General features: G+C 40.7%; 1 protein-coding gene across 10 annotated transcripts in view; it reads right to left on the reverse strand.

The window, feature by feature from the left end:
* PHLDB2 (pleckstrin homology like domain family B member 2) overlaps positions 1-26,704 on the reverse strand; it is a 111,740-nt gene that overhangs the window by 35,746 nt on the left and 49,290 nt on the right. For 8 of the 10 annotated variants that reach the window (XM_075118233.1, XM_075118253.1, XM_075118239.1 and 5 more), the window contains exons 4-9: positions 26,190-26,573; positions 22,119-22,262; positions 21,116-21,253; positions 6,193-6,321; positions 3,854-4,009; positions 659-769 (exon numbers count right to left, since the gene is read on the reverse strand). In XM_075118233.1, the coding sequence (XP_074974334.1) occupies positions 659-769; positions 3,854-4,009; positions 6,193-6,321; positions 21,116-21,253; positions 22,119-22,262; positions 26,190-26,573 (1,062 nt within the window). The remainder of the gene's footprint in view (positions 1-658; positions 770-3,853; positions 4,010-6,192; positions 6,322-21,115; positions 21,254-22,118; positions 22,263-26,189; positions 26,574-26,704) is intronic. The other 2 variants (XM_075118254.1, XM_075118236.1) reach the window with 1 other exon arrangement.

The raw sequence follows: 26,704 nt of genomic DNA on the forward strand, positions 1-26,704 counted from the left end.
GTCCAATTGCAATTGCCAAAGATTGTAAAAAGCGACCAGTGATTTGGGATGTCTGAGTTTTGGGGTTTCCAAGTTGACACAGTAAAGAAGCCTGACTCTTAAGGTCTGTCTCCAGCATACAGGTGAGATCAAGGTGTTCTCAGAGAACAGAATCCAATCCCTCTTTGTGGTCTAAACCAAAATGTAGCCCCCTAGGAGAAAGACACATTTTTTCATTCTAGAATTTTATTAGCCAGAAGCTGGTCATGGCAAGTAGTCTGATTTTGTGGCCAATTACTGGCCCATTATATGCTGATGGTTTGGGAGGTGCAGAGGTTGTGCACATTCCCAGATAGCCTTGAAATGTTGGCATTTTTTATATATTATATATATATAAAAAATCCTAAGACAGAGGAACAGCTTTTGTTTACTATATTTTTAATGCAGAGCCCTTGTTCATTGTGAGGTAATCTTTATAAAACCTCTTATAAGACGAAACACCACTACAGTTTTTAGTTAGGAAACCGGCTGGTAATAATAAGGGTGTTTTTTTTTAATGCTATTGGAAAACAGAAGCCTGTTGAGATAATTTTGTTTTTCCAACTTCCATGTAACAGTTGGATTTTTTTATATTGTTGATTTTTTAAAAAACATCTTACAAAGAAAAGAAAACGCTTACTCTTTGCAGCATCATTATTAAGTTATTCTTCTCTTTTACAAAATGATCTTGTTCCCTCTGCGACTGCTGAACGATATGATTGGCTTGCTTTTTGAGAGCAGAAATCTTCTCCTAATATACAAATATAATAACCACATTTTACATATTTAAGTTTGAAAGGACAATATATGCAGCATGGATCTTGTTCAGAGAGTGCACATGCTAGCAAATATAACGTATATATTTCATCCATAAACTTGGCAAAACAGAACTGTGATAATTAATAACTATTTCTTAAAGTTAAGACTGTAACTACTGGAAAAGAATTTTTAACTATTAAAAATGTATGAATCCTTAATGTAGTACAAGGAAAACTGTTAAAGATGACAAGCTATCACTTCAATTTGTAACGCATTTCCTGGTCCTGCTTGGAGTCTCTGTAGGGAAGAATGCGATCAATCAATCTGCAGAGAGCCAGCCCAGAGTAAGATGGGTTGAGTAGTGCCTGTTTTTTGGGTTCTTGTGTGTCATTATTCTGAATTCTAAGAAATAAAGTAGTGTTATGTTGCTACCTTCCAGCAAAAGTTTTTATGCTCTAACTGCTGTGTGTGTGTGTGTGTGTATGCATATGGAACGTCCCCTATCTGTGAAAATAAATAATTGTTTTTTTCTCTTCTCCACCTTACAGTGCTATGCTATGAGGTGTTTTATCACATGAGAAGAGGACTAGGAACCAGGAAATCCTGAATTCTAATTCCTGATCTAACCTCACTTCTTCTGAAGTCTTGGACTCTTAATATCTCTGCCTCCACTGGCCCCTCTGTGAAGTTAGGATAATAATACTTGCCTGAGGTTTAATTACTTTAAAATGTTTAAATGCTTTGAAGATGAAATGCACTAAGTGGCAAGTATCATATAGAAAGTAATACAGAACTAACAAAGAAATTTCTAAATGACAGCCAATCGCTCTATTAAATGGGGGGAAGGATTCAATTGGAACCAGACACTATGGAGAGTGGCTCCTTGTAAGTGCCATAGATAGGAGAACAAGGCAAGATCAGCTGGGGGGGGGAGGGGGGGAAACGGGGAGAGACAGACATTCTCAGTCTACTTTATTGTGTTGAAGTAGAACAAGTTATATTCTGCCATGATGCTGACATTTTACTGCATTATTTTCCATTTGTTAAAATACAGATAAGAGATGGGCAAGATTGAAGCAGCAATCAGGTTCATTTATTGAGGTTGCAACAGACAAACAAAAGCAATGATGGTTTGAAATTTTTTATCTCACTATACTCCAGGTTGTTCCACAATGAAGGGGAAAATTAAAACATAAGATCCTGAACACTACTGCCCTCATTTAAATAAATACTTGTTTCATTACCTGTGCCTTGCCACATTGTTAACTTATCCAACTCTGGTTTCATCTCCTACACTCCCTACTGCTTCTTCAATGATTCTGGCTGCTTCTGTCTCTTAGCCCATCCAGTTTTGTATGTTTGCCAAATAGCTCCATAAAACCATAAACATCTGAAGACCCACCTGGTGCAATCAAATATTTCAGCATTAAGACTGCAACCTCACTCAAATCTATTTCACCTGTTTGCGTCCCTAGGTTGGTAACTTCTTTGGCTTTTACATGCATAGGGCATTCAACTCTTTCTGAGTAGGCACTGTAGTGCACAGAGTAGTAACAAACAGCAGTCACCATTAGTGGCTCTTCAGTTGGTAAGCATAAAGCTGACATGGGGAAAGAGGGTATGAATAATTTTTCTACCTTATACAGACAGAGCTGGGGAGGCCTGCATAAAAACATCAAGACAATACACAGTAGATGATCTGGGTCTTGATATATTGTGATTGCACCCCAGCATAAGGCTGGTATCAGGGGATGTGTCAGAGGGTGACTGGCCCTTTAAGGGGTGGTGGATCCAGCCCGACCTGTCTCCACAGAAGTACAAAATGAATAATGCCACATGATAGGCAGATCATGTGACTAAAGTCAGGCCTTTGGGGTGCAGATAAAAGAGAAGCCTTTAGAGAGTCAAAGGGAAGAGAAGGGAGACTCCCTGTAGGAAGCCCTGGGAGTCACTACTTGATAGAGCGCAGGGAGAGATGCAGAGGAATAGGAGGGCTACAGGAGTTGCTTTATACATAAAGACTCTCCTTAGCTCCTAGGCAGAGGGGCTGCAAGCCTGACAACATCGGGAGCCAGATAAGAAGACTGGAGCATGGAGGGCAAGTCTGCTACAGGGAAGTCTTGGCAGGGATAGGACTAAGACCATTGCACAAAGGGTCATGAGCCAGCTACGAAGGCTCTATGGGAGTTCTTGTGTTTTCCTGTGAACTTTGTTAACAACCCAGACCCCAAGGAGGAGTGTTCATTGACACCTGAAAGTCTGTGTTGAAGTTATTGGGGAATCCAAGAGGGGAAAATGAGGTAGGAGCTAACCCAAAGCCAGACTGGGTAAGTGGTCCTGCTACAGGTAGAAATGCAACTTCTCACCTCTTAGTAAATTTATCTTTAAAGGTAAAGAGTAAAGTTAATAAAGGTGATCATGGTAAAGGTGTTGCTTCCCATCATCATATTATCAGAGAGCTTCCTATATAATGTAGCAAGAGTGAATTCCCTAGTGCAGTGGTGGGCAATCTGCGGCCTGCATGCAGCCCAGAGCAAGCTGATTGCAGGCCGTGAGACATTTTGCGGACGTTGACCGTCTGCAGGCACGGCCCCCCGCAGCTCCCAGTGACGCGGTTTGCTGTTCCTGGCCAATGGGAGTTGTGGGAAGCATGGCCGCAGGTTGCCCACCACTATCCTAGAGGATATAATGAATATCTGGCTCTCCTACCTTTTAAGGATATAGCCTTGCTTGGGATATTTTTTGTGGTTGTGGTTACTTGTATTTTTGTTTTATTTTATTTTGGGGGTAGAGATGAGTTTGTATTATAGGACTTTGTTCTTTAGTTTAATTTAATTTTTGGAGGGCAGTGTGATTGGGAAGATGGGGTTGTCATCATTATGAGTGTCATTCTTGCTATGATGCTTTTTGAGAGAAAGGTTTTGTAATGTTTCCTATGGACAGTCTACCTCTGGATTCACCTAAATCCCTTTTATGTGCACCAGCAAAGAAACAGGTAATGGTGAAACAACAGTGCTCTGAATTTAAAAAAAAACAAAAACACATCAAGCAAAGAGCTGAGTTTTAATCCCTTTACCTTTCTACTGACAATGCTGCGCTGATATTCAGCTACTTCACGCAGGAGCTGCTGTGTCAGGTTCTCTTTCTCCTCATCTAACCTGCTCTCATGTTCAAGTTGCTGAAACTCCAGATCTTCAAAGTGTTTGCTTTCTACATCCAACAGATCAGCATCCTTTAAAGACAGACAAACAAACAAACACACATGCAAAAATTTTGCATTTACAGTGATCAGAGAACGGTTACTTAACAGCATTAAATCTCAGGAAAAACTTCCTAACTGTAAGAACAGTAGGACAATAGAATAGACTGCCTAGGGAGCTCCTTCACTGGAGGTTTTCCAATGGAGGCTGGATAGCCATCTGTTTTGGATGATTTTTTAGACATAACAAATTCTGCATCTTGGCAGAGTGTTAGACTAGATGACCCTTGCAGTCCCTTCTAACTTGGTTCTATGAATCAGTCTAAAATGATTATTCAATTTCATTCCACAAATCTGTCTGAACAAATACAAAGTTGATTTCTTTAGTTAGCATTACCATCATCATAAACAGAAGTAAAAATGGCTGATCTTTACTTTGGGGTTACTTCGTCAATTACTGCCAACATCCCACTATCACACAGAATTCTATTTCACAGGAATTAAACATGAAAAGATGGAATCACCTGTGCATACACACATTTGAAAGAACTTTCTATTCAGAACAGGTTCTTATAACATGCTCATCACCAGAGTGTCTGAGTGCTTTCCAGTAGTGGATTAAACAAAGTGACTGACATCTGTCATGTTTATTCTTTCATCCTCTCCCCAAGGGAAAAAGTGTATGCAGTGGAATCTTTTGTTTTGGATTCTTTACATATAATATATATACATACACACATTGCTATCTATTTGTTTATCTTAGAGAAGGCAAGGTCAAAGAAGTGCACCTTGCACTTGGAGTGGAAGGTGGTCAGGTTTATGATGGTTCTTAGTTTTTAGGGAGTTCATTCCACAGTCTTGGACCAGCCCCAGAGAAAACTGCTTCCTGCACAGATAAGCTTTACCCTAACGGCAGAAAGTCCCATTGTCCCAGAGGAGCACAGTTGTTGGCCACAGTCTTCATCCCAGAGCCTCAGCTGATGTTTTAGATATGCTGAGCTCATGCCACGGAACTCCCTGAAGGTAAGGACTGAAACCTTGAATCTGATTTGATAGTCTATGGAAAGACAGTGTTGAGAGCAGAAGACAGGTTTGATGTGCTTGCAGTAGCCAATGCTGTTGAGGAATCATGCTGCAGCATTTTGTTCAAGTTAGAGTTTCCTAAGTGCTGAAAACTTAAAGCCCAGCTATATCACATTGCTGTAGTCCAGCTAAGAGTGAACAACTGAGGCCGAGTCAGCATCCACCAGGAGGGGGCTGAGTCTCCTAGCCCATCAAAGATGACAGAAGGACAGAACATAATGGCAGTAGTACACTAACAGCACATTGGTTCATTTTGTCTCACTAACCCTTTCAACAACCACATGTGCCCATTGAATAGAAGATGAAGAAAAACAATTTCCAAATGCTAGCCTCAGAGATCTGAGAGAAAAGAACCCCACAATGCCATTTTTACAGTCTTTTCAGTACCTAACTATACTTTAACTTAGACTGTACTTTAACTTTGTTATGTTACAGGCAATAAAGTCAAGTTAGACTGTGTAAGTGTTGCATAAAATGCAACAGTGCCGCTGCAAAGAATGAAAGAGTAACTCAGATATGTAAAAAGAAAAGGAGTACGTGTGGCACCTTAGAGACTAACCAATTTATTTGAGCATGAACTTTCGTGTAAATCAATTGTGCAGACACACAACCTCAGGAATGACATCAGATTATAAACTAAATTATGTATTGAAGAAAATAAGTACGCACAACAGCATACAGAGACCAGCTGACAGTGTGGCAAAAAAGCAACAGATAATTGTGTCAAATAGCAATGAAAGTTAAGTGCTAATATAGTTTATCCTAATTACTGAAACCACGTATTTGTCTTTGCTTGTTCAGTTACAAGGTGATGCTCTAATGTCCATCTAAACATCACAATTCTTATCAGCTTTCACATCAGCCAACAGGCGCAGGCTGTTAATTATGTGTGACTGGGCTACAGCTTTTAAAATAGTACAAAAAAAATTTTAATCCACTGATTTGCATTCTACTCAATTGTCACCATGCAACATATTAATTAAGAATGCACTGAAACAAATACTTAACCCTCACAACTAATCTGCAAAAAGTTTGCAGATGCTTCTTTGCATATGTGAGATAGAATATATTACAATTAACGTAGCCGTAAAAAAAAAAAAAAGGTTTGTGCAATCTTGAAACTTGCTACTGACCCTCTTCAGCTGCTGCTGTAACTGTTCCCTCATGGATTCAGGGCAATTATCAAGCTGGGTCTTCTGCTCGGAGTAAAGCTCCTGAAGCCTCTCTAGTTTTTCCCTTTCAGCATCAAGCTTTATTTTTTCCTGAAGTTTGAACCAGAAAATAAAGAACAGAATTACCTTAAAACCCAAGCAGTTGTTAGCAATTATGATAATGAACTCTAAAACTCTAAAAAGCCTCAGCATGTAGTTCAAAGACAGATATTTGCTGTTAGTAGAAATTGCAATGATAAAAAAGGGTGTAAAGTTGACATCAAACAAAAGTTAATCATGACAGTGAAGTAATTAATTCTCTTCCTAGTCCTTGTTCTTTGTGCATAGGAGTTACATTCCTCCCACTCCCATGCTCAAAAGGCATTGGCTAGCCCTGTCCTATCTTTCTTATCTAGTAAAAAATGGTTAAGGAAGCAGCAGGCATGTTAGTCTGATAATGATAGAGTGAAGTGAAAAATGGTTTTTGCAAAGAGCAGGGTGAAATATTATATATACTCTGGTTGTACAGGAAAACTGGAACTCTCAAGGTGAGTAAACTACCTGTCTACTTCCTGAGCACAGGTTAGCAAGCAGTAAAAAGATTAAGTGATGCAGATTACGGTGAAGAAATACGTTTGGGACAGGAAATTCTGTTTCAGTAGCTAAAACATATTGAATCTGTTCAATTAATCCCGTAGGAAACTGTACCCTGTTCTCTAGGATGCATTTACATACTCCTCCCTGAAAACTCCAGCAGCATCCCTAGATAGATCTTCTTTTCATCTCTCCAGTGTACATAACAGTATTTAAGGCAACTAACTTCAACACTGGCAAACATAGTTGGTACATTCCCCTAAACTTTCTTGCAATGTGTCTGGAAGGAACAGTATGCCTGACATGCCATAGAAAGCGGCTGCCAGAACATGTACGTTCCAGAAACCTTGATAGGGTAAATTAGTCTCTAACAGAGGATACCCATCAAGAACCATCTTCACCTATGAAGACAGCCAGGTTTCTTAACACTATTTTTAGTCAGCTGCTGCTCACAGACTCACTCAAATATTGTTCAATCCCTGCTTCTTCTCTTCCTCTTTGAGCTACACATGGGCTTCTCATTTCCCAGCAGACCTCCATGTCGTCTTGATATTTTAGGTGCCCTAAATGTTCCAGCCTCTTTCTTTGAGCCTTCCAAGGACAGTTGAATTCTGGACTGCTACAATATCCAGTTATTTGTTCTCTTCTCCATCTTCTTTTTCTCTGTCTTCTGAAAACGAGTGCCTCTTTTCAGCAGCTCCTCACACTCAGGTTTTGCGGTCACTGTACATGATTTGAACACCTTGAATAGACACGCCTCTCGCCATACAAGATCTTCTGTTTCATGAGCACTGAATGCTCTTTCATATTCTGTTCATTATTACTAAAACAGTCCTCAAACCTTCACAGTACCATCGAGATGAGGAAGCAAAATTATTTTGTTTGATTAATCTCCTTATATTCTCCTCTCCTCTAAAACGGGGAATACCACTTTCCCAAGACAGGTTGTTGGTTTGTTTTTAATGTTTACAATCAGGTCTTATGTGAATTGAAATGCTCGTTTTGGTCATTTCTCAGGCCATGCTATCAGGCCACCGAATTGCCCAGAAAAATGGACAATTTTCACAAACTCAATAAAAACCGAGAGATTGAACCATCATATTCAGTCACCTGGACTCCACACCCTCATCCCTATTCTCAAACAACATAAGCAGAGCTCACTGACAAGTACAGAGCAGTCCCAACTTGACTGAGGTCACACAATGACACAGCAATATATAATTGAGAGTAGAACCCGGGAGACACGACTCCTAAAGCTCAATCCTTCATCTATTTATTGTCAACTGTTCTGAGATCAAACTCATTCCACACAGGACACCAAACAGTCATCAAATCACTGCTTTGTCACTACTAGCCCAGAATGAGGCAGAGAGAGTATCTGTCAGGATTTTGACAAGGACAGTCGGGACCGAGGTCAGAGGAGGGTCAAACCTGAGGTTGAGAGTAGCAGAGGAGTTTGTAGTCAAGTTCTAGGCTGGAGTTGATATCAAGGATCAGAGTCCAAATCAGGTTTCAGAGTCCGGGTCAAGAAGCGAGGTCCAAATCAAGCTGAGGTTGAAGCCAGGAGTTCAAGAACTGGGAGCAGGAAAGGTCATGACAGCAACAGGAGATCACTGCTGTTGCCCAGACACTACCCGGAATGCCTCTTGGGTTTACATAGGGTGGGGAGCCAATCAGGAGCCATGAAGCTGCTGCCTGTCAGACCCCTTGAGGCAGAACTTCCCATGGTTTGTATCCACAGTGAGTAGTGGCTTCTGGAGCAAGAGCTGGTTATAGCTGCTGCTGGGTGGCAGCATGGTGGTGTCTGCTACCTGGTAGCTATGGAGGCCTGGGTTTGAGACCTGTTGGGCCTTGCAGTGTCTCACATCCTGAGTCAACCCTTCCCCCCAACACAAAAGGGAATCTAAATATTTCACAAATCAATATCCAGGTCTTCACAACCATAGCTGTCAGTTTCACATTAGTCCTAGACACAATCAGATTGCTCTTTTCTTCCTGATCCCACCCACATAGCAATCTACAGCAACAAGAATTACTACAACCTTGAGCATAGTTTCATTACTCCAATAATAGCTTCCTGGAGATCCAGGCAACCTAACAATCACACTAGCTCATTCAATTATAGGCAAGTCAATCTAAGTGTAAACAGCTAACATCAGCAAGTATATAACTCACTGAGGACTATACCAGAAATATTATTACTTCCATCAATAAACCAGTAAGGTATTCCTTGAAGACTGAAAGAAAATGATACCCATCTCTTCTATTTATAACTCAGGAAGTTCTAACATCCCAGCAGACTGGTTCACTTGTGCAATCATAGCAGGAAATGTCACCTTAAGCATTTATAGGTATTATATGTTTTGCAGCCCTTTGGTAAATTCCACCAGCACTACTGACTTTGCATTGGTTTAGTTCACACACTGATAATCTGATGAAGAAGTGAAATGAATAATAAGTTATCTGCACTTCAATAGTATCTTCCTCCTAGGATCTGAAAAAGCTTTATAACCGTGGATTAAACCTAATGGCCCTGTGAAGTAGGTACTACGGTCCAACATACTGGATGTGATACAGACTGTTTAAGTGAGCCGTCCAACATTACAGTCAGTGACACAGCTGTCACTAGAACCCATATGTTCTGGCTCCCTGTGCTGCCACATAAACATCCTGACTCTAAAGGATTGCTGAGATTTTAAGAGAAGGTTTGGAAAACTTGTAGGAGAAAGATACAATTTAAAATGGCATTGACCTAGCTAATAAATGTTCTACTGTTATTTTATACACTGTGGTACTCCTCCCACCCTCTCTGTGCTCTACTCCAAAAAATTTATTACAGAGCAAAGTTATAAATGTGAGTTAAAGCTAGCTTCAACAGAGAGAGCCACAAAGTCAACTTCTGTCTGTTAAACACCTTCCCCACAATTCCAACTGCTTTCCAAACTTAAGTCTTCATTCCATAACAAAATTAGATTCAGATGAGTTGCCCTTTAATCAACACCTACTTCCTCAGGAGAAAAGGAAAACCCAGGAATAAGACGTGTTGCTCTGCCATATTTTCCACTTTGGACCATATTCCACCTTCGGATACAGGTGCTCATCTCCCATTGAATCTAACTGCAGATACATGTAAGTATATTTGGGGGGGAATTTTGGGCATTTAGGAGCACCCTTGAAACAGATAATTTTGCCCAGTAACCAGTTATGGGATACATAGCAGGTATATTTATTACTTTGAAATGTGAAGCAACCTTGATAATTAAATCTAAAGTATTTGTGATTTGGACGCTTATTTACTGGTCTTGCAGGTCATTCAACACAACCTTTCTTAGAAAACTGACCAACAGAAACACCAACATCTGTATGCAAGCTATTACATTTTCTCTATAAATTCAAGATTTAAGAGGACATTGCAATAAGGTTAGTAAGCCAGAACTTCAACCACCAGCTTTGTTTTGGATGGCCACAGCACGACACATTCTGTGCATGATGACTTTGTTCAAGTGAACCAGCAAAGTATTAATAGCACAAACAAAAAAGTGTGTTTGAATATAGGATCCTTAAATAAAAGCTAAATAGGAACAGTACAATATAATTGGCAACCCAAAATTAACCCAGCATTGTGGGTTTGTTAGGAATTGGTCATTTAGGATCACAGCCTGGATTTTGACATAGTACAGCCTTCTGTTTTGATGATATTAGTGGGGGAAGGGTTTGATCAGTTGTCTTTCCTTGTACCTCGCAATTTGTGGGAGAGGAGAAGGACAAGCTGGGGAGAAATTTTAAAAAATAATGAGTGGAAATTATAAAAAAAATTGCTCAAGGTCATTGTGAAAGGGACTGCATGGTCTGGGTACAAAGGTCTGACTCTGCTACCTTAAAAAAAAGAAAAAAAAAAAGAAATGTTATTTGACATGAGAAACACAACAAAGAAGAAAGAACAAACAGGCAACTCTACATGCAATAATAAACGTACACCAAAGCTCTCCACACAGAGTCAACTCTCCTACTTGAATTACTCCAATGTGAAATACCTCAGGATCTGCATCAGTCAAGAATCCAAACCCTCATCTGTTTAACACTGTTCTAAGATAGAAGACTTTATATGAGGATGTCATTCCCATCATACTTATTACCAGTGATGAGCTGCCAAAATCTTAACAACCGGTTCCCTCCTCACCCCATGAGGGGGTCGTGGCCCCGTGCCCAGCCCCAGTTCACCTCACCTCTGCTCCGCCTCCTCCCCTGAACGCACCGCCCGGCTCTGCTTCTCCGCCCTCCTCCCCCAGCTTCCTGCAAATCAGCTGTTTGTGCGGGAAGCCTGGGAGGGCTGAGAAGCAGGCGGCAGCTTCGCGCTAAGGCCCAGGTGAGCTGGGGCGGGGAGCGGTTCCCCTGCACCCCCCCCCCCCCCGGGGTTACCTGCTACGGTGCGGGCAGCCCTCTTCGCGCCCCCCCGCCCCAGCTCACCTCTGCCTTCCTGGGCCTGAGCACGAAGCCGCCGCTTGCTTCTCAGCCCGCCCTGGTTTCCCGCGCGAACAGCTGATTCGTGGGAAGCCGGGGGAGGCGGAGAAGCAGAGCAGGGCGGCGCGTTCAGGGGAGGAGGTGGAGCGGAGGTGAGCTGGGGCGGGGCGGGGAGCTGCCGGTGGGTGCTCTGCACCCATCAAATTTTCCCCGTGGGTGCTCCTAAGGCACCACTTTTGGCCGGTTGTTAAATTAAGAAGCCCTTTTAGAACTGGTTGTCCCTCGCAGGGAACAACCGGTTCTAAAAAGGCTTCTTCATTTAACAACTGGTTCTAGTGAACCGGTGCGAACCAGCTCCAGCTCACCACTGCTTATTACCCTTTCAAATAGACTAGACTATTAAATCACCAGTACTTCCCAAACAAATTCTTCTAGAGCTTTCTGAAAAGCAAGCAAGGACCTAAATGGGTCTTCATTCTGAATAACCTCTACACACACTCCAATTGTTTCCACGTATGGCCAGACAACCGTAACCACATCCCAGAAAAGCCCTCCTAAGCCTACAGTCAGTCAGAAAGATGTCATGAGAACTGGCCAGTAAGCAAAGGAGGAGAAAGACATTTCTTTCAAAAATCAGTGGCTGGCCTGTGTGAGCTGATTCTGGCTCATGGAGCTCAGGTTAAGAGGCTGTTCAATTGCAGTGTAGACATTCCAGCTTGGGCTGGAGCCTGGGCTTTAGGACCGTGAGAGGTATGAGGGTCCCAGAGCTTGGGCTGCAGCCTGAGCCTGAACGTCTACACTGCAATTAAACAGCCCCTTCGCCTGAGCCCCTTAGCCAGAGTCACCTGGCATGGGCCAGCCATGGGCTTTTAACTGCAGTGTAGACATACCCACTGGTGCCAACTGGCAAAGGGTTCGCTATTTTTTACAAGCAACTCCTGTCTTAGACCTGACAAACTCACTACACCTAATAACCATTTTCATGATATTTACCCATAAAGAGTAGCATTATGAAGTCTCCCTTGAAAACTTGTAATTCAGTGATATTCATAATTATTGAGAGATGTGTGTATGGGTAATATTTAAGAAATACTGTAACTATATTGAAAACTATACCCTTATAGCCTTGGAGCGGAAGTGAGTCACCAGAGAATCAAATGCTCAGTAATGACCCATTCAGACAAGAGGGAGCTGTCAACCCTCCCTGGCTAGCTGAATATGTAATGCATTGCACCATTGCAACAACTCAGACAAACCAATGGAAACCCATCAAAGACACATTATAAACAAGGCTCTATCAAATTCATGTCCATTTGCATAAATTTCACAGTCATACCATTTTAAAAATCCTGAATTTCAGTTTCAGACAATTAAAGCTTACATTTCACAGGGCTTTAACAAAACAGGAATACATATTTTAAAATAGCAAAATATAAACATGTAAAGCCCATGATGACACCCCAAAAAGTGACAACCACCCCATACCATTGCCACCCTTACTTCCGTGCTGCTGCTGGCAGCGGTGTTGCCTTCAGAGCTGGGCAGCGGGAGAACAGCAGCTTCTGGCCAGGTGCACAGCTCTGCCAGCAGCAGCACAGGAATAAGGGTGGCAATACCATACCATTGCAGTCTTTTTTCGGCTCTGATGCTGGTGGCGGTGCTGCCTTCAGAATTGGGCGCCTGGCCAGCAGCTGCCGCTCTCCAGCTGCCCAGCTCCGAAGGTAGTGCAGAAGTAACGGTGGCAATACCGCAACCCCCTACAATAGCCTGGCAATCCCTTTTTGGGTTGGGACCCCCAGTTTGAGAAATGCTGCTATAGGGTATAAGTACACAAAAGACTAGACTTCACGGGTGAGACCAGATTTCACCGTCTGTGACATGTTTTTCACGGCTGTGAATTTGGTGAGGCCTTAACTATAAACATCAAAACCACTTGGGAGTTAAAAGGAACAATGTGACAGCGAGGGGCCCGCCCTGGCTAAGAGTAAAGACAAGAGACAGATTCGCTATATCACGGTCCGGAGAAGACACTCTGCACTCATTTACTGAGAAGGTACGTCAGTGAGTAGGGGTAGTTTATGAAAGATGAGGTCCTGGTTCCGTGGGGCAGCAAATGCTGCAAAAGACTGAACTTTGGGATGAGAATTGACTCTATCAGGTAAAGAAGGTAATTATTAATAAAGTGTAGGCCTTAGTTCATGTTTTATTATTTTGTTTTGCATGCAACCATTTGTTTCCATCACTTTGCCTTGTTTCTATTTGGATCTCTATTCTTTCTTAAAGGAATTTCTTCTTTTTTTACTATAATTGAACTCAAATGCTCTGTGTGATCCAGGAGTGGTGGGCTAAGATAAAACTTAGCAAATGGGGCTACATTCTTCCTTTGGGAATGGAGGATCTGTGATTTATCCAGGGGGACACTTTGAAGGGATTCTGGGGCTGGGGTACATCTATTGTCAACCAGCAGGACTGGTCCCAGAGGAGAGTGCCTAAGTGACTGACAGGCTGGGACACACAGGTGGCACAGGCAAGCCTCCCTCATGCAGGAGAAGGGTGTCAACAAGGTGACTGACAGCCTTGGGTGCCCCGAGAAGTGTCACATCACTATATAGACATGTATATGTTCCCAAGGGAATCCTCACCTTATCCATAAAATAAAATTCTTAGTAGCATTGCATTCTGACTACTTCAATGGAAGGAGGATGCTCTGCTTTTAGTGATTTGCTATCAGTAGAGCTGCAACATCTGTAGGGAATTTGTCAGGATATATTCCACCCCCCGAAAGTCAGCCTTAGCCCTCCAACTAGACAGCAGGTGGGGAATACACCCCTTGATGGTCAGACAGTAAAGGAGGCTAATGGAATAACTGTGAGATCGGGTTGAATGTCAACCTTTCTAGTGTTTCTAATATATTGCCAGTTTCCCAGAACTGAAAGCACTTGCAACGTTGTGGCTGGATTTCATAAAAAAAAGAGGGCTGCCTGACGTTCTGAAAACAAAAAAACAAGGATGGAATGAAGCAGACAAGTTGTTTGTTCTTCCCTCTGTACTTTCCCGTTTCTTTAGGGCCTGTTTCTCACTCTTCTGTCTTACAAGAGAAGCACAGCTGTGGATGGAAGCTGGCACAATTTAATTACTAATGGTAAAGTTATGGTTGCCACTCAGACACGAGCGGTGGGGAATGATAGGTGCCTGCCAGACACGGGGAAAGGAACATGACATGTAAGGGAAAGCCATTTCCTTTTCTTTTCCCAATACTTCTTGTGGTGGAACAAGGGCAGGCTGTTTCTCATGCATACCATAACAGATGACATACATTAGGACATATCATAGGAGGGGCTCTCTCTTATGAATCAGGAGCTTTCTATCAAATGCTGCAAGCATAAAACAACTACAAAGCTAATCAATTCTGTATTAGACTAAACAATACTTCTGCTTTAAGTACAGCCCCACACTAGCAGACATCAACTTATTTTTTTTAAAAAAATCAAGTTTTTTTCCAGTTTGTCAGCATTTTAATATTCAGTACACCTTAAGAACTTCATGTCTTCCAAATGCTGCTCAATTTTAAAATAATTTAGCCTAAAATATCCTTAAAGTATTATCCCCATTTCACACATGGAGAAACCGAAAGATGTAGCAACTTGTTGACAGACACACAGCAAGGCAATGAAGAACAGGGTTTCCTAAACTCAAACTCTGAGCATGCTTCCTCACTGATTAAAAAAATATCTCTTTCTAGAAAAGAACACCTCCAACAGCACTGCCAGAACAGAAAAAGGAGCAGTCTTTCCAGCTAACCATAATATCCCCAGCAGCACAAAATGATTTAAATAAGAAAACTTCAAAATATTGGACAATCATAGAATATCAGGGTTGGAAGGGACCTCAGGAGGTCATCTAGTCCAACCCCCTGCTCAAAGCAGGACCAATCCCCAATTTTTGCCCCAGATCCCTAAATGGCCCCCTCAAGGATTGAACTCACAACCCTGGGTTTAGCAGGCCAATGCTCAAACCACTGAGCTATATTGCTCATAACATGCCCGAATGCAGATTATCATTTACCTGCAGGGAGAGTTCTTCCTGGGACCACAGGCCCTGGGTCCTGAGGCTGTTGAGGTGGGCTCCCCGACCTAGATCTGATACATCCAAGACTACGTACACTGATGGCTGGGGGGCAACAAAGGGAACTCCCACAATCTTAACAGATACTGGTTGATGACAAGAGGATAAAAAACGAACAGGTATCTTTCTAGCAGTACAACCCACTGTTCAATTTACTTTCTTCATAACTGTCTCAGAATGAACTTGAGGTTTCCAATTATCCATTATCACCTATAATGATCCTTTTCCAATCAGGATCCTCATTGCTGCAGGATCCTGTTCACAGCCTTTATGAACTTCAGAATGTTTATTACTTGTAGGTGGTAACCAGTACCCTGGACTTCAATGAAATTACTCAACTGCTTAAAATTATACATATACTTAAATATCTTGCTAAATTGAGGCCTTAGTAGGAAAGATGTAAAAATGTATGGAGTTATTAATCTGCCTGATTCTTTAGGCTTTGCACATTTTCACTGAAGCACAAAAACAGTAACCTGAATTTTAGATCCAGACTCAAACCATTAGAACTACCAATGTGTATAATTTTGTTTCTTGGAGTCCATTTTAAAAGATTGGCTGACTGGCATCCTTTCCTTGGCTCAATTTCCGCAATCCTTACAGTACAGATTTGGCTCCATAGAGCCAAGTTTCAAGTATCCTGGCAAGTGTGAGATGTTCTGTTTTTTATCCCCAAAATACTTTTACAAAATAAAATGTAAGGCAGGAAGGCGCGTTATCCTCTGCCAACCACTGCCTGACTTCTGTATGGAATTTGCTCTTGAGGAGATGGACAGGAAACACTATGGATAAAAGACATTTCAGCAAGACATGAGAGGGGTCCTACAGAGGAAGGATAACTCTTCACTCCTAAAATTTAGATTTAAACCTCTGGGCCAATTATTTCCAGGCAGGTAAACCTTTCTGCCACAGCTTCTATTAATCTGTGCCAAAGTTCACGAGCACTGTCCTTTTGTCATGTCCACATATTCATTATTTCATTTTCTTTTTCACGAATTTTCATCCCTATTTTTTTCAAAATGCTTTAACTTGGTTATGCGTAAACCAAGTCGATGATGGTATTCAGCTACATATGACAAAATTTATTTCCACATCTGCATATTTAACATGGATAAATATAGTTTTATACAACTTTCATAAAGACAAAAATCACTCGTGGACTGAGATAGAGTAGGGCAGGTCTCCATCTCAAAGTGTAATTCTTAGGAAGCCGTCATTGAAAATAGCACAATGGTACAGAGGTGCTAATTCAGCTGTCACAAATGTGTCACTACCACATAAGTAGAATGCATACATGGTCCTTCCAGTAAACAGCAAGTTGGGGAAGCGAGACAGGGCGGGGGGGGAGGCAGGAGCAGGGAATGTTTATTTTTTGTACTTGTACAGTTTGGTTCTATCCAAAGAAGGCAGGTTAAAATCATTTTGTCAAAATCTGTAGTAAAGTTCTTTCCCAGGAAGCGTGAAGCTACAACCAAGTATCAAATTGCATTAGCACTGAATTATTTCTGGTGCTGCTTCTGCCAAACTAGAGCATACAATCAATAGCTTGCTATTGAAGTCTGAGCAATTCCATAACTGAAGTGTTTATATGCTAGATTAGGCTTCAGATGGTTAGGCTTCAGAGTGTTATCATTCCCGCCGTAGATGATAACGAATATGCACAAAATGACACTGTCTTTTCAATCACATGAACACTTAAGGTGAAAATGCTTCTCGTTATTACAAGAATGGGAAGATTGCAAGCTGTGGTAAAATTGCTTTCTTCATCTACAACCTTTGTGGTAGCTTGGAGGCAAAAACAATTTCCACATATGCAAAAAAAGTCACACCTTGCTATGTAAGCTAACATGGTCTAAAATTCCACTGAACACTCAAAAAAACCCAAGTAGAAATTCTGCTCCATAGCCTGGTTACCAGAGGCTACCTAATAGCACTAGAAACAATCAACCAAAACCTCTGTAACTTTCATCTTGGGAGAATCTTGGCTCCGTTGGCCCATCTACTTTCAGCAAGTTCCTACACATGTTTCAGCAATGGTGCAGTAACAGTGCCATGCACTAGTAGCAGAAAAGGTTTTCATGGCATGGCATTAAACACACTGTCTAGAGTAGTCACTTGCACTGGTGCTAGCAGAGGTGCAATCGCACCACTGTCACAATCTGGGGACATATTTTTCTAGTGTAGATCAAGGCCTAAAAGTGGATTGGTATGTACCAGATTGCAGCAATAGTGGTAGCACCAGTGCAAATCACATCCTCTCTCTCTCTAAAAATCCTTCCTGGGAAAATACCATTACACCAGTGATGAAGAATGGGGGAAATTAGATTTATTTCAGAGTGTTGCATTTTTTATAAGTTAAAATGCAAGGCACTGAAGTCTACAATAATGTTAATGACAAGGGGATGGGTTTTTTTCTTTTTTTTAGGAGGTGTGAGCAAAGAGCTTTATTTAAAAAATACTATTTTCTCCCCCTAGCCCCACACAAAAAAATGTGAGGGAATATTTGCAAGACTAAGAGAACTGGCTGTTTAACCAACCATGAGAGAGTATATTATGCAAGATTTGTGCCCCATTGCCTTTCAATCCTGCCTTGTATTACAGTAGATTGGAGCCCTATTGTGCCAGACAATGTACAAAAACTCTGTAGGAAACAGTCCTGATTTACAGGTGAGAAACAGGAGAAGAGAGAGATTAAATCCACACAAGCAACTCCACAGCCATGCCAAGAATCAAACTCAGATTCCCCAGTCCACGTCCAGGGCCCAAATCACAATGCCATCCTTTCCTCTCTTCTCCCCTGCTCATCTAATTTCAGTCCTGGGTTTCTCCCAGGCCAAGACAGTTCCAGGTCTCTTTCTTTGTCATTGGTGGGTAATAGACATTTTACATTCTGGAGCACTAGCACTACTTGTGCCTCACAAGAAGATCGCCAAGTAGTCAGAGAGTATCTGTGTTGGCCAAATTTCTAACACATATGCTCTGGGAGGCAAAAAAAAGAAGGCACGGAATCTTTAATGATTACAAGGGGTCAACAGATGGCACCGGCAAGCACCCAACTGAGCCCTGACACTATTTAATTTAATTTAATACTGCCTCAGAGGAAATATGCTGAATCATCAGCATCACTTTAGGCAGCATTTGGGAGGAGAGGGGAGGGAAGGGAAGGGGGGGCAGAGAAGGGGAAGGGTGTTTCCCATCCTATTGCAGGATAGGCAAGAACTTGCTTAGCTCATGAGATATGCAGAAAGTATAATCTTACATAAACAGCACTATTAAACAAGATACTGAAAATTATTTCTCTCAGCTAGCTAAAGAATGATATTTATTTGCATTACATGCCCAATCTTTTTTGTTAATGTTTCCTTCCTCCTCCAGAATATTACAGCTATGATTTTATGACATTTTACTTCACAATTTGCATGATGCAATGTTTTTTTTTCCTTTTTTAAAAAACTTTCTATTTTCTTTAAGCCTCTCAGGGCACTACTGGAGGAGATTTGTATTCTCTCACTTACATATTTTGTTTTTAATATAAAAAACTTCAGACTTTGGCAAAGCCATAAGTATGAGTAGTGAAAGCATTCTGAAAAGATTTTTTTTTTTAAAACCATTTATAAAGGTACACTCAAGACAAAACTAATTAAAATATTTTAACCTATATTACTAACACCATCTTGCATTGTAAAAAACAAGTATTTTAAATAAATTTACTTTTCAAATAAGAAAGGTCTCTTTAGGCAGCTTGTTTACTTTCTGCTTTGCACTCAGCTGGAAAATTAAACTAGACTTGCCATTTTCATTTGCTGATTAGCATACACAAGTGCAATGCTGCTACGTTTTGATTCACAGCTCTGTCAGGGAATATTTAAAAGTGCTCCAAAAAGTGTTAAAACGTGGAAAAAAATAAGGATTAATTTCCATTTGTCATAAAGTTTGAGATTAAAATAGAACAAGTACGAGAGAGAGAAAGAAAACATCACTCAGACATTCAATTTCTATCTACTTATCCAAATATTTAAGGGGCTCACACCATACAGTCTGAGAATCTCAACTGCCTGATAGCATCCCTTTAAAGTTAAGCTGTTTGCACAGCCATAACTTATCACCATTTCACCTGAAGCCTGGCCAGTGACCAGCTTTAGACTGGTCTTTGGCCAATAAGAAAAATAAAACCTATTAAACTGATTTCATGCTCAGGTTAAAAATGTGACTAAAGAATCTGCAAGTTGAGCATTATTGATAGTTGCAGCAACACTGATATATAAAGTGAATGCAGGCCTGAGGAAGGAAACAGGTAAGGAAGCCTAATAAAGTTTAAGCATATTTACATGTGTCATTTCATAGAACAAGGAGGCAACAGTACTACTCTCTGTGCAGCTTTAGTGAACATGCAGCTGGAATGTAGAGTTCAGGCTCAATACATGAGAGACAGCAATGATGTGGAAAGAGTTCAGAGAAAATCAACAAAAGTTATTAGGGGCTGTAGGCTTGACTTAGAAGGAAAGTTTGCAAGAACTAAAAATGTTTCGTTTGTCTAAGCCACACAAGGGGATGGTGAAAGGTTCATGGAATAAATGCAATGAAGCCTGTTTCAGGCGACCATCCAAGGAACAAAATCTAAAACCAAAGGAACAGAACATCAGTCAAGTGACTAAAGGATGGAGAAGAATTATTTAGAGTAGTTCCAGGGAGACAGTTTTAAACCATGAGTTCTGGGATGAAATTAAGAAAAGAACAGTTATTGGCTGAATATCCAGAAAAACCTCCTGACAGTGGGATATAACAGGCTGTGGAATGGTCTTCCAAGAAAAGATATGCGGACTTAGAAACACACTAGACAATAGGTTAGAGGAAACAATTCATCTCTGGCTTGATGGGGACTAATAGGTCTTTTCCATTTTGGGTGTCTAAAATTTGTATTAAAGTTAAGTCAGTATTTCACAGAAGTAACTGTATTAAAAAACAATTGAAAGTTATGACTACACATACTAGAGAACTAATTATTTAATTTGTACACGTTTAGAAAATTCTTTGTAGATTCCCAAAATTTAAAAAGTTAACAATTTCCAAATTGAATGAACCTGCATAATTGTATTAAAAGTGTACATTATTAATTTATTTGGACAGGTGTCTTATTTATCATTCTGCATAGTGTATGTTGTGTATTTTGTAAGTGAAGTCTCAATAAAGTCAAACTGCAGCAATCTGCTCTTACATTTCTTTGCTGAAAAGGAAAAATATCCTTGGATTTTTTGAGAGAATTAGTGAGGGTCTAATGTGAATACATTTTAAAACAAATAACTTACGATGGAAGACTGTGGAAAAGTCAAATGAATACCACCTTTTTAAACAATAGATAACATAACCACAATAGGACATTGTAGTCCAAGATACGTGTTGTGATAATTGGTCTATAGTGACTGCACACCCAGTGTTCACTCTGCTTTACTTGGCATTTAACGCACCCAAAGTATCCCACATACCTTTTCAACAAATTAGGTCTTTCTATTTTATCACTTCATGTTGCTAATCAAAGATATCTCATAAAACAAGTGCATTCTAAAGGTGAAGTTCTTGAGATAATTATTTTCTATCATATATAAATCAAGTAACCCGCCTATCGCCAGTGCATGTTACAGAACTCCTCCTTTATGTTAATTATTTGAATATATTTTGAAGATCAAGGATTAAATAGCACAAAATTAGTGAAGATAACTTTATTTACCTTTGTCTTTTCACCAATAACATTTCTCTCCAGCTCAGCTATTTTCCTGTTCAGATGATCCAATATTTCCTTCTCTTTCAGAAGTTCAGTTGTTTCAGATTTCTGTTCCCCATCCAAAAGAGCACATTCCATATCCAGCTAGAAACACAAAACATTTCTCAAAAGCAGTCCAGCTTATAAAGAAATCTTCGTACACTTTTTTTTGTTACATTTTAAAAAGCAGTGTTGATGCCACCAAGCATGAGCTTCTACATGTTACAAGGAGATCACAGATATGTAAAAAGGAAAACCTCACCATAAAATATTGTAACAAAACAACATTTAAATATTATTTGTTTAGCACTTATTTTCTAATTCTCCTCTTCTTTGCTTTCTTCTGTATGATACCATACCTACTACTTGAGCCAGCCTCTGCACTAACCACTTTTGGAACAGCTGCTTCTTTCCTGTTGTTACTAATTAGAGAAAGGACAACTTTAAGGTCCATACAGCTTGGTTTGCAAGTGTGAGATTTCAGAAACCAACAGTGCTTCATAGTCTTGCCAGCACAAGGTTGAGGAGTTTTAAAAAGAAATTATCTCACATCCTTACCCTTTAAATGGCTACATGAGATACAATACTCCCAAGTGAGACAAGATTCTCAGATGAATCCATCAACCATTCAATAATCAGGACTATTCTAATTACATTTAGGGGCATAGTAGTTAGAACTAGAAAAGGACAAATAGATCATGTTATCCAGCCTCCTGCAAGGGAAGAAAATAGTCCCCATAGTACGGAAATATCAGTTAATACGATACTGCACTTAATTTTGGCCAAAAGGCAGAGGATTTAAAGGCTATGTGGATGCATGAGACTCCTGTATAATTTATATATATATACGCGCGCACACACACACACACACAAAACAAGATACATGCATATATTCAATTTTAGCTATTTAATGAGCATGACATTTAAAATCAAAACGTGAAAAGAAACAGGAGACCTCATTTCTTGATACCTCTCTTGAAGATTCATCCATCTGGTCATTTAATTCTTTGATCTTCTGTTCAAGTTCCTCTAAGTTATTTAGTATTGCTATGTGTTCTTCCTCCAGCCGACCAAGCTCCTGCCCTCTTTGCTCATCACTTGTGCATTCTGGTGTCTGCAATTAGTCATTAGGCGGTGTTTATTAATAAAATTCCAAAGAAGTACATTTTTCTCCTTCCTCTCACTCTGTGTTCAACTACTTTACACAACTGTTGCATTGCCAAGAGTTCTGCTTGTATGCCTGCTAATTGACACTTCACTTGTAAGCATTGGGTACCGAACTTCATACTATCCAATGAAGTGAGCTGTAGCTCACGAAAGCTTATGCTTAAATAAATTGGTTAGTCTCTAAGGTGCCACAAGTCCTCCTTTTCTTTTTGCGGATACAGACTAACACAGCTGCTACTCTGAAACCATTCATACTATATCAAGTCTTTTCTCATTAACTCTTCTTGTTAGCTGTATTCTTCAGACACTTCATACGTTGTGTTATTTTGGTTGTAATAATCCATCATTCTCTCTTCCTAAGTAAAACAGATACAGGAAGATACATTTCTCCTTTTAAAAAGTATACTTCAGTTCTATATATAACAAAAACCTGGATGATACAGCATTTCATAAGCAAGTGTCAAAATGAGTGGCTTTTGTAAGATGGGTGCACAATTAGCATGGCAAACAATCTTTAAAATCCCTCTCTCCTGCCTCAATTATTTATTAGACAATTATGACAGATATAAAAAGCAATGTTAAAGATATTTTGGGAGTTTATTTTACCCAGGAAAGCCTCATTCCAAAACAGCAGCTAGTTTTTAAAGTGCTCCTGCAAATTATCCTGTTTTCTAAAGGCTGAAGCAATAGGGTCAAATTACTTTTTAAGGTCTCTCATTCATTGTCTCCAGACAGAATTAGAATCAGATCCTGTCTCTCAGTCCCTTGCTTTAAGTGCTGTACCATATGGCCCTCTTCAAAACCCAGTGAAACTCAACTACCTAATTACTATTCTGAGGGCAGACATTTTAACAAGAGATCATGTGCAAATCTGACCTTGATATTTGAGAACAATGAACTGCATTTCATTAACACTCAGGTGCCTGTTACTGCTCTTCTCTTCCTTTAACAGAACACACTTTACCATGAATGAATGGTATTCCTTACTTACTAGTGCTAGTAATCCTAGCAGGAAAGCTTCTTTTTGTCCGGTATCCTGTTTGGCTAATGCTGACATAACATCTTCAATTTCAACTTCCCAATAGAGATTAAAAATAGGAACTTTCATTTATGGAAAGAAAGTAACAGTCATGAGCATGGAAGGGTTTCAAGAGCATAATAACTTGCACATGAAGTGTTTCAATGTAAATTTCAGATAAAGAAAGGAGAGAATCAATATTTTAAGGTGTAGATACAGGGAACTGGTTTCTGCTTAAAATACGCTTATTTCTAAAGGCTCGTCAGAAAGAGTTCTAGAGGAGCATCCATCTCTTTTTTTCTTTAAAGTAAATGATATCCCCTTTTACCCATATATGCACAAAACCAAGTCAAACAGAAGATACCCTTAAACATGAATTATATTTGAATGCAATGAAGCTAATGTAGCCCTTACTACAAAGGGGTAAGGAGAGAGATAGAAAATACATGAAAGCTACCATCAAATACTGGAGCCACCATCAAGCAGACAATGTGAAAAATCCCCTACTATGAGGTGATGACTAAGATGACAAAACTGAAGAGTTGTGCCTTGACCTCTCCTTTATTTTGAAAGTCCTTAAACGGTTAGCATTGAAATGGATTAGCTGCTGAAATAACAAAATGATTATCTAGTTATATGGTAACTGATTAGATATTCCTGTTGCAACCTGATGTAATCTATCTCAGCGTCTCTCAAACTGGGGTCCGTGGATCCATGGGGGTCTGTGAGGTTACTCCACAGGGTCCGCAAGTCATGTCCGGGCCCACTGGCCCCGCTGATCAACTCCTCCTCCTCCCTCCCAGTGCTTCCTTCATGCTGTGGAATGACTCTTTCCCCTCCCTCCCAGTGCCTCCTGCACGCTGTGCAACAGCTGTTCAGTGGCGTGCAGGAGGTGCTAGGAGGGAGGGGGAGGAGCGGGGATGGGGCGCACTGGGGAAAGGGGTGAAAAGAGGTGGGGAAGAGGAGGGGTAGGGGTGCAACGGGGAGGGAAGAGGTGGAGCGGGGGTGGGGAAGGGTCGTAGCCATGGGTGGGCCGTGGCCAACCCACTTAGCATCCAGGCCCACATCCCAACCCCAGCTCTGCTCTGGCCCCAGCACTTGCCCCGCTCCATCCACCTGTCCAGAGCTCTTGCTGGGGAGCGGAGTTAAGGCATGGAGGCTTGTCCTGCTCCACCCGCCCGATGCTCCTGTCAGGCCGTGGAGTCGAGATGCGCGGGCTTGCCCTGCTCTGCCCACCCCGTGCTCCAACCGGGGCATGGGGTCAGGGTGCAGGGGATTGCCCCATTCCACCTGCCCGCCCACCTGGTGCTCCTGCTGGGGCCGGGTGGGTGGAGCAGGGTAAGTCCCCGGGCCCCAACCCGCTTAAAAATCTGAGGCCAACAGAAACATTTCCATTATGGTGGACATTTTAGGGAGGAAGGAATGAGGGACGATTCCAGTTCTTTCCTCTTCTTCTGGCCACAGACCTGATTGCTTGAACTATGAAAACAAAGCTCGCTGGGAATGTTTCCACTAAACATTTTTTGAGCAGAAAACTCTCATTCATCAAAACCAAAATGTTTCATGGAAACGTTTCAGTTTCAATGAACTTTTCTTGATAGACAGGCAGGGGTCTGACAGAACCAGGGCTCTCGGGGCTTCCAGGCTTCCTGTTCCATGGCAGAAACTCCTACAACTCCAAAGTCTGCAGGGGAGGCCCCTGGAGTCTGAGGCTGAAGGAGGATGGCACTTGTGATTTCATTTAAAAATAAAACAGAAAAACTTTGATTTTTCTGAAACAATTTTTTTTTAAATTTCCTTTCTGCAGGAAATTTTTCAAAATGGCGGAATTTTCCATGGAATGGAAATTCTGAATTTCAACCGGCTCTACATGAAAATTATTCTAAATTATTTGCTCATTCCATGCAAACTGGTCACAGGACCACTGAAAGTTACAACATATATTCAGTGCAAAGGAACTTACAAGTAAAACTAAACACAACACAAAAATGTAGAAGATTAGCCTATCACTGTTCCATCTGAAGGAAAGCTCCCCAAAAGGTAAACAGACATAATGAATAGCAAAATATGAATTTGATTTTTGAAGTGTTAGCTATTAATAACATCACTAAGGAATTAATTTTATTAAAAGGAGCACCCCCTTTAACTTACAAGACTGCACTGTGAAATGAATGGGGAATATTCGGTAGCAGTTTCTTAAGGAGCAGTAGGTGTTTAATGGAGAAGATCCTTGGACAGATTTGGTGGTGTGTGAATAGGTCAACTGTCCCAGTACACTTCACAAGAGGCAGCATGTTGATTGACGCAATGGCTTTGTTCAAAATAAGAAAAAGGGATGGTGGAGTAAATTCAGCCAGGCGATTCTTTTCTGCTCCCTTTAAAACTATTCTGGTTAGCTGGTCAGAAAAAATCTGGTGATCTTAGAGCAGGCAGAAATCTCAGTCAAGGGGAGGAGAAAAGTTATGTCATTTCCTCCTCTTCTGGCAACAGGCCTGAATACTTAAAATGGTAAGTCTCCACCTGACAACAATTATACATTAATTTTGCTCATAAAACTCGAGCTGTCTACAGGACGTTTGAAATGCTGCTTATTTAAATCATTTTATATTATTATTTACCAAACTCCCTCCTCCTGAACTGTTTATCACTTGGGAAAGGTACGTAAAATAAATAGCTTTCATAGCAAACAAAATCACCAACATTTCAATTAATACTGGACCAAAACAGATGTACTGTCTCACTAAAACTTATCTTTAAGCCTTTTTCTTTGTGATTTCCGCCGTAAAACCTGAATTCAGCTGGAAGACTTCAACCAAGGGTTCCCAATATGTGATGTTCACTTCTCAAGAATCTTACCTTTGGTATGATACTTAGGTAAGAAGACTCGTTGGAACCCTTCAAGAAGGCAGAAGAAGCTAAAGCTGGAGTCTTCATATTGTCACTGAAGTGTTCATCAGCTCTAATCCCTCTAGAGGTAAGGAAAGTGGCAACACTTCGATTGAGATTACTACACTCTGAGAAATCAGAATCACTTGTTGACGATTTCAAGTGGTTTCTAAATCTTGTTTCTGGATTCATTTGAGAATCTTCAAATACAGAATCTTCATCTGACAGCTGAAGTTTTTCCAGTTCTTTATTAATTTTTTGAACATCAGCAACAGTGGTAGCAGCAGCAGGATCGCTATCAGGTTTGGAATATTCAGCACACAGGTTGAGGATGGTCTCCAGCCGCTGTCGCTCCTAGTAATTGAAACAGACAGTGCTAAACTTAACATACAAATTTCAAGCAAAGAAAATGTCAAAGCTACACACTTTTTTTAATGTAATTTTTAAAGTCATTAAATTTCCTTATGTGTCTTTACCAATCTAGG

The sequence above is a fragment of the Caretta caretta genome, chromosome 1 (genome assembly GCF_965140235.1).
Source record: "Caretta caretta isolate rCarCar2 chromosome 1, rCarCar1.hap1, whole genome shotgun sequence".
NCBI classification, from domain to species: domain Eukaryota; kingdom Metazoa; phylum Chordata; order Testudines; family Cheloniidae; genus Caretta; species Caretta caretta.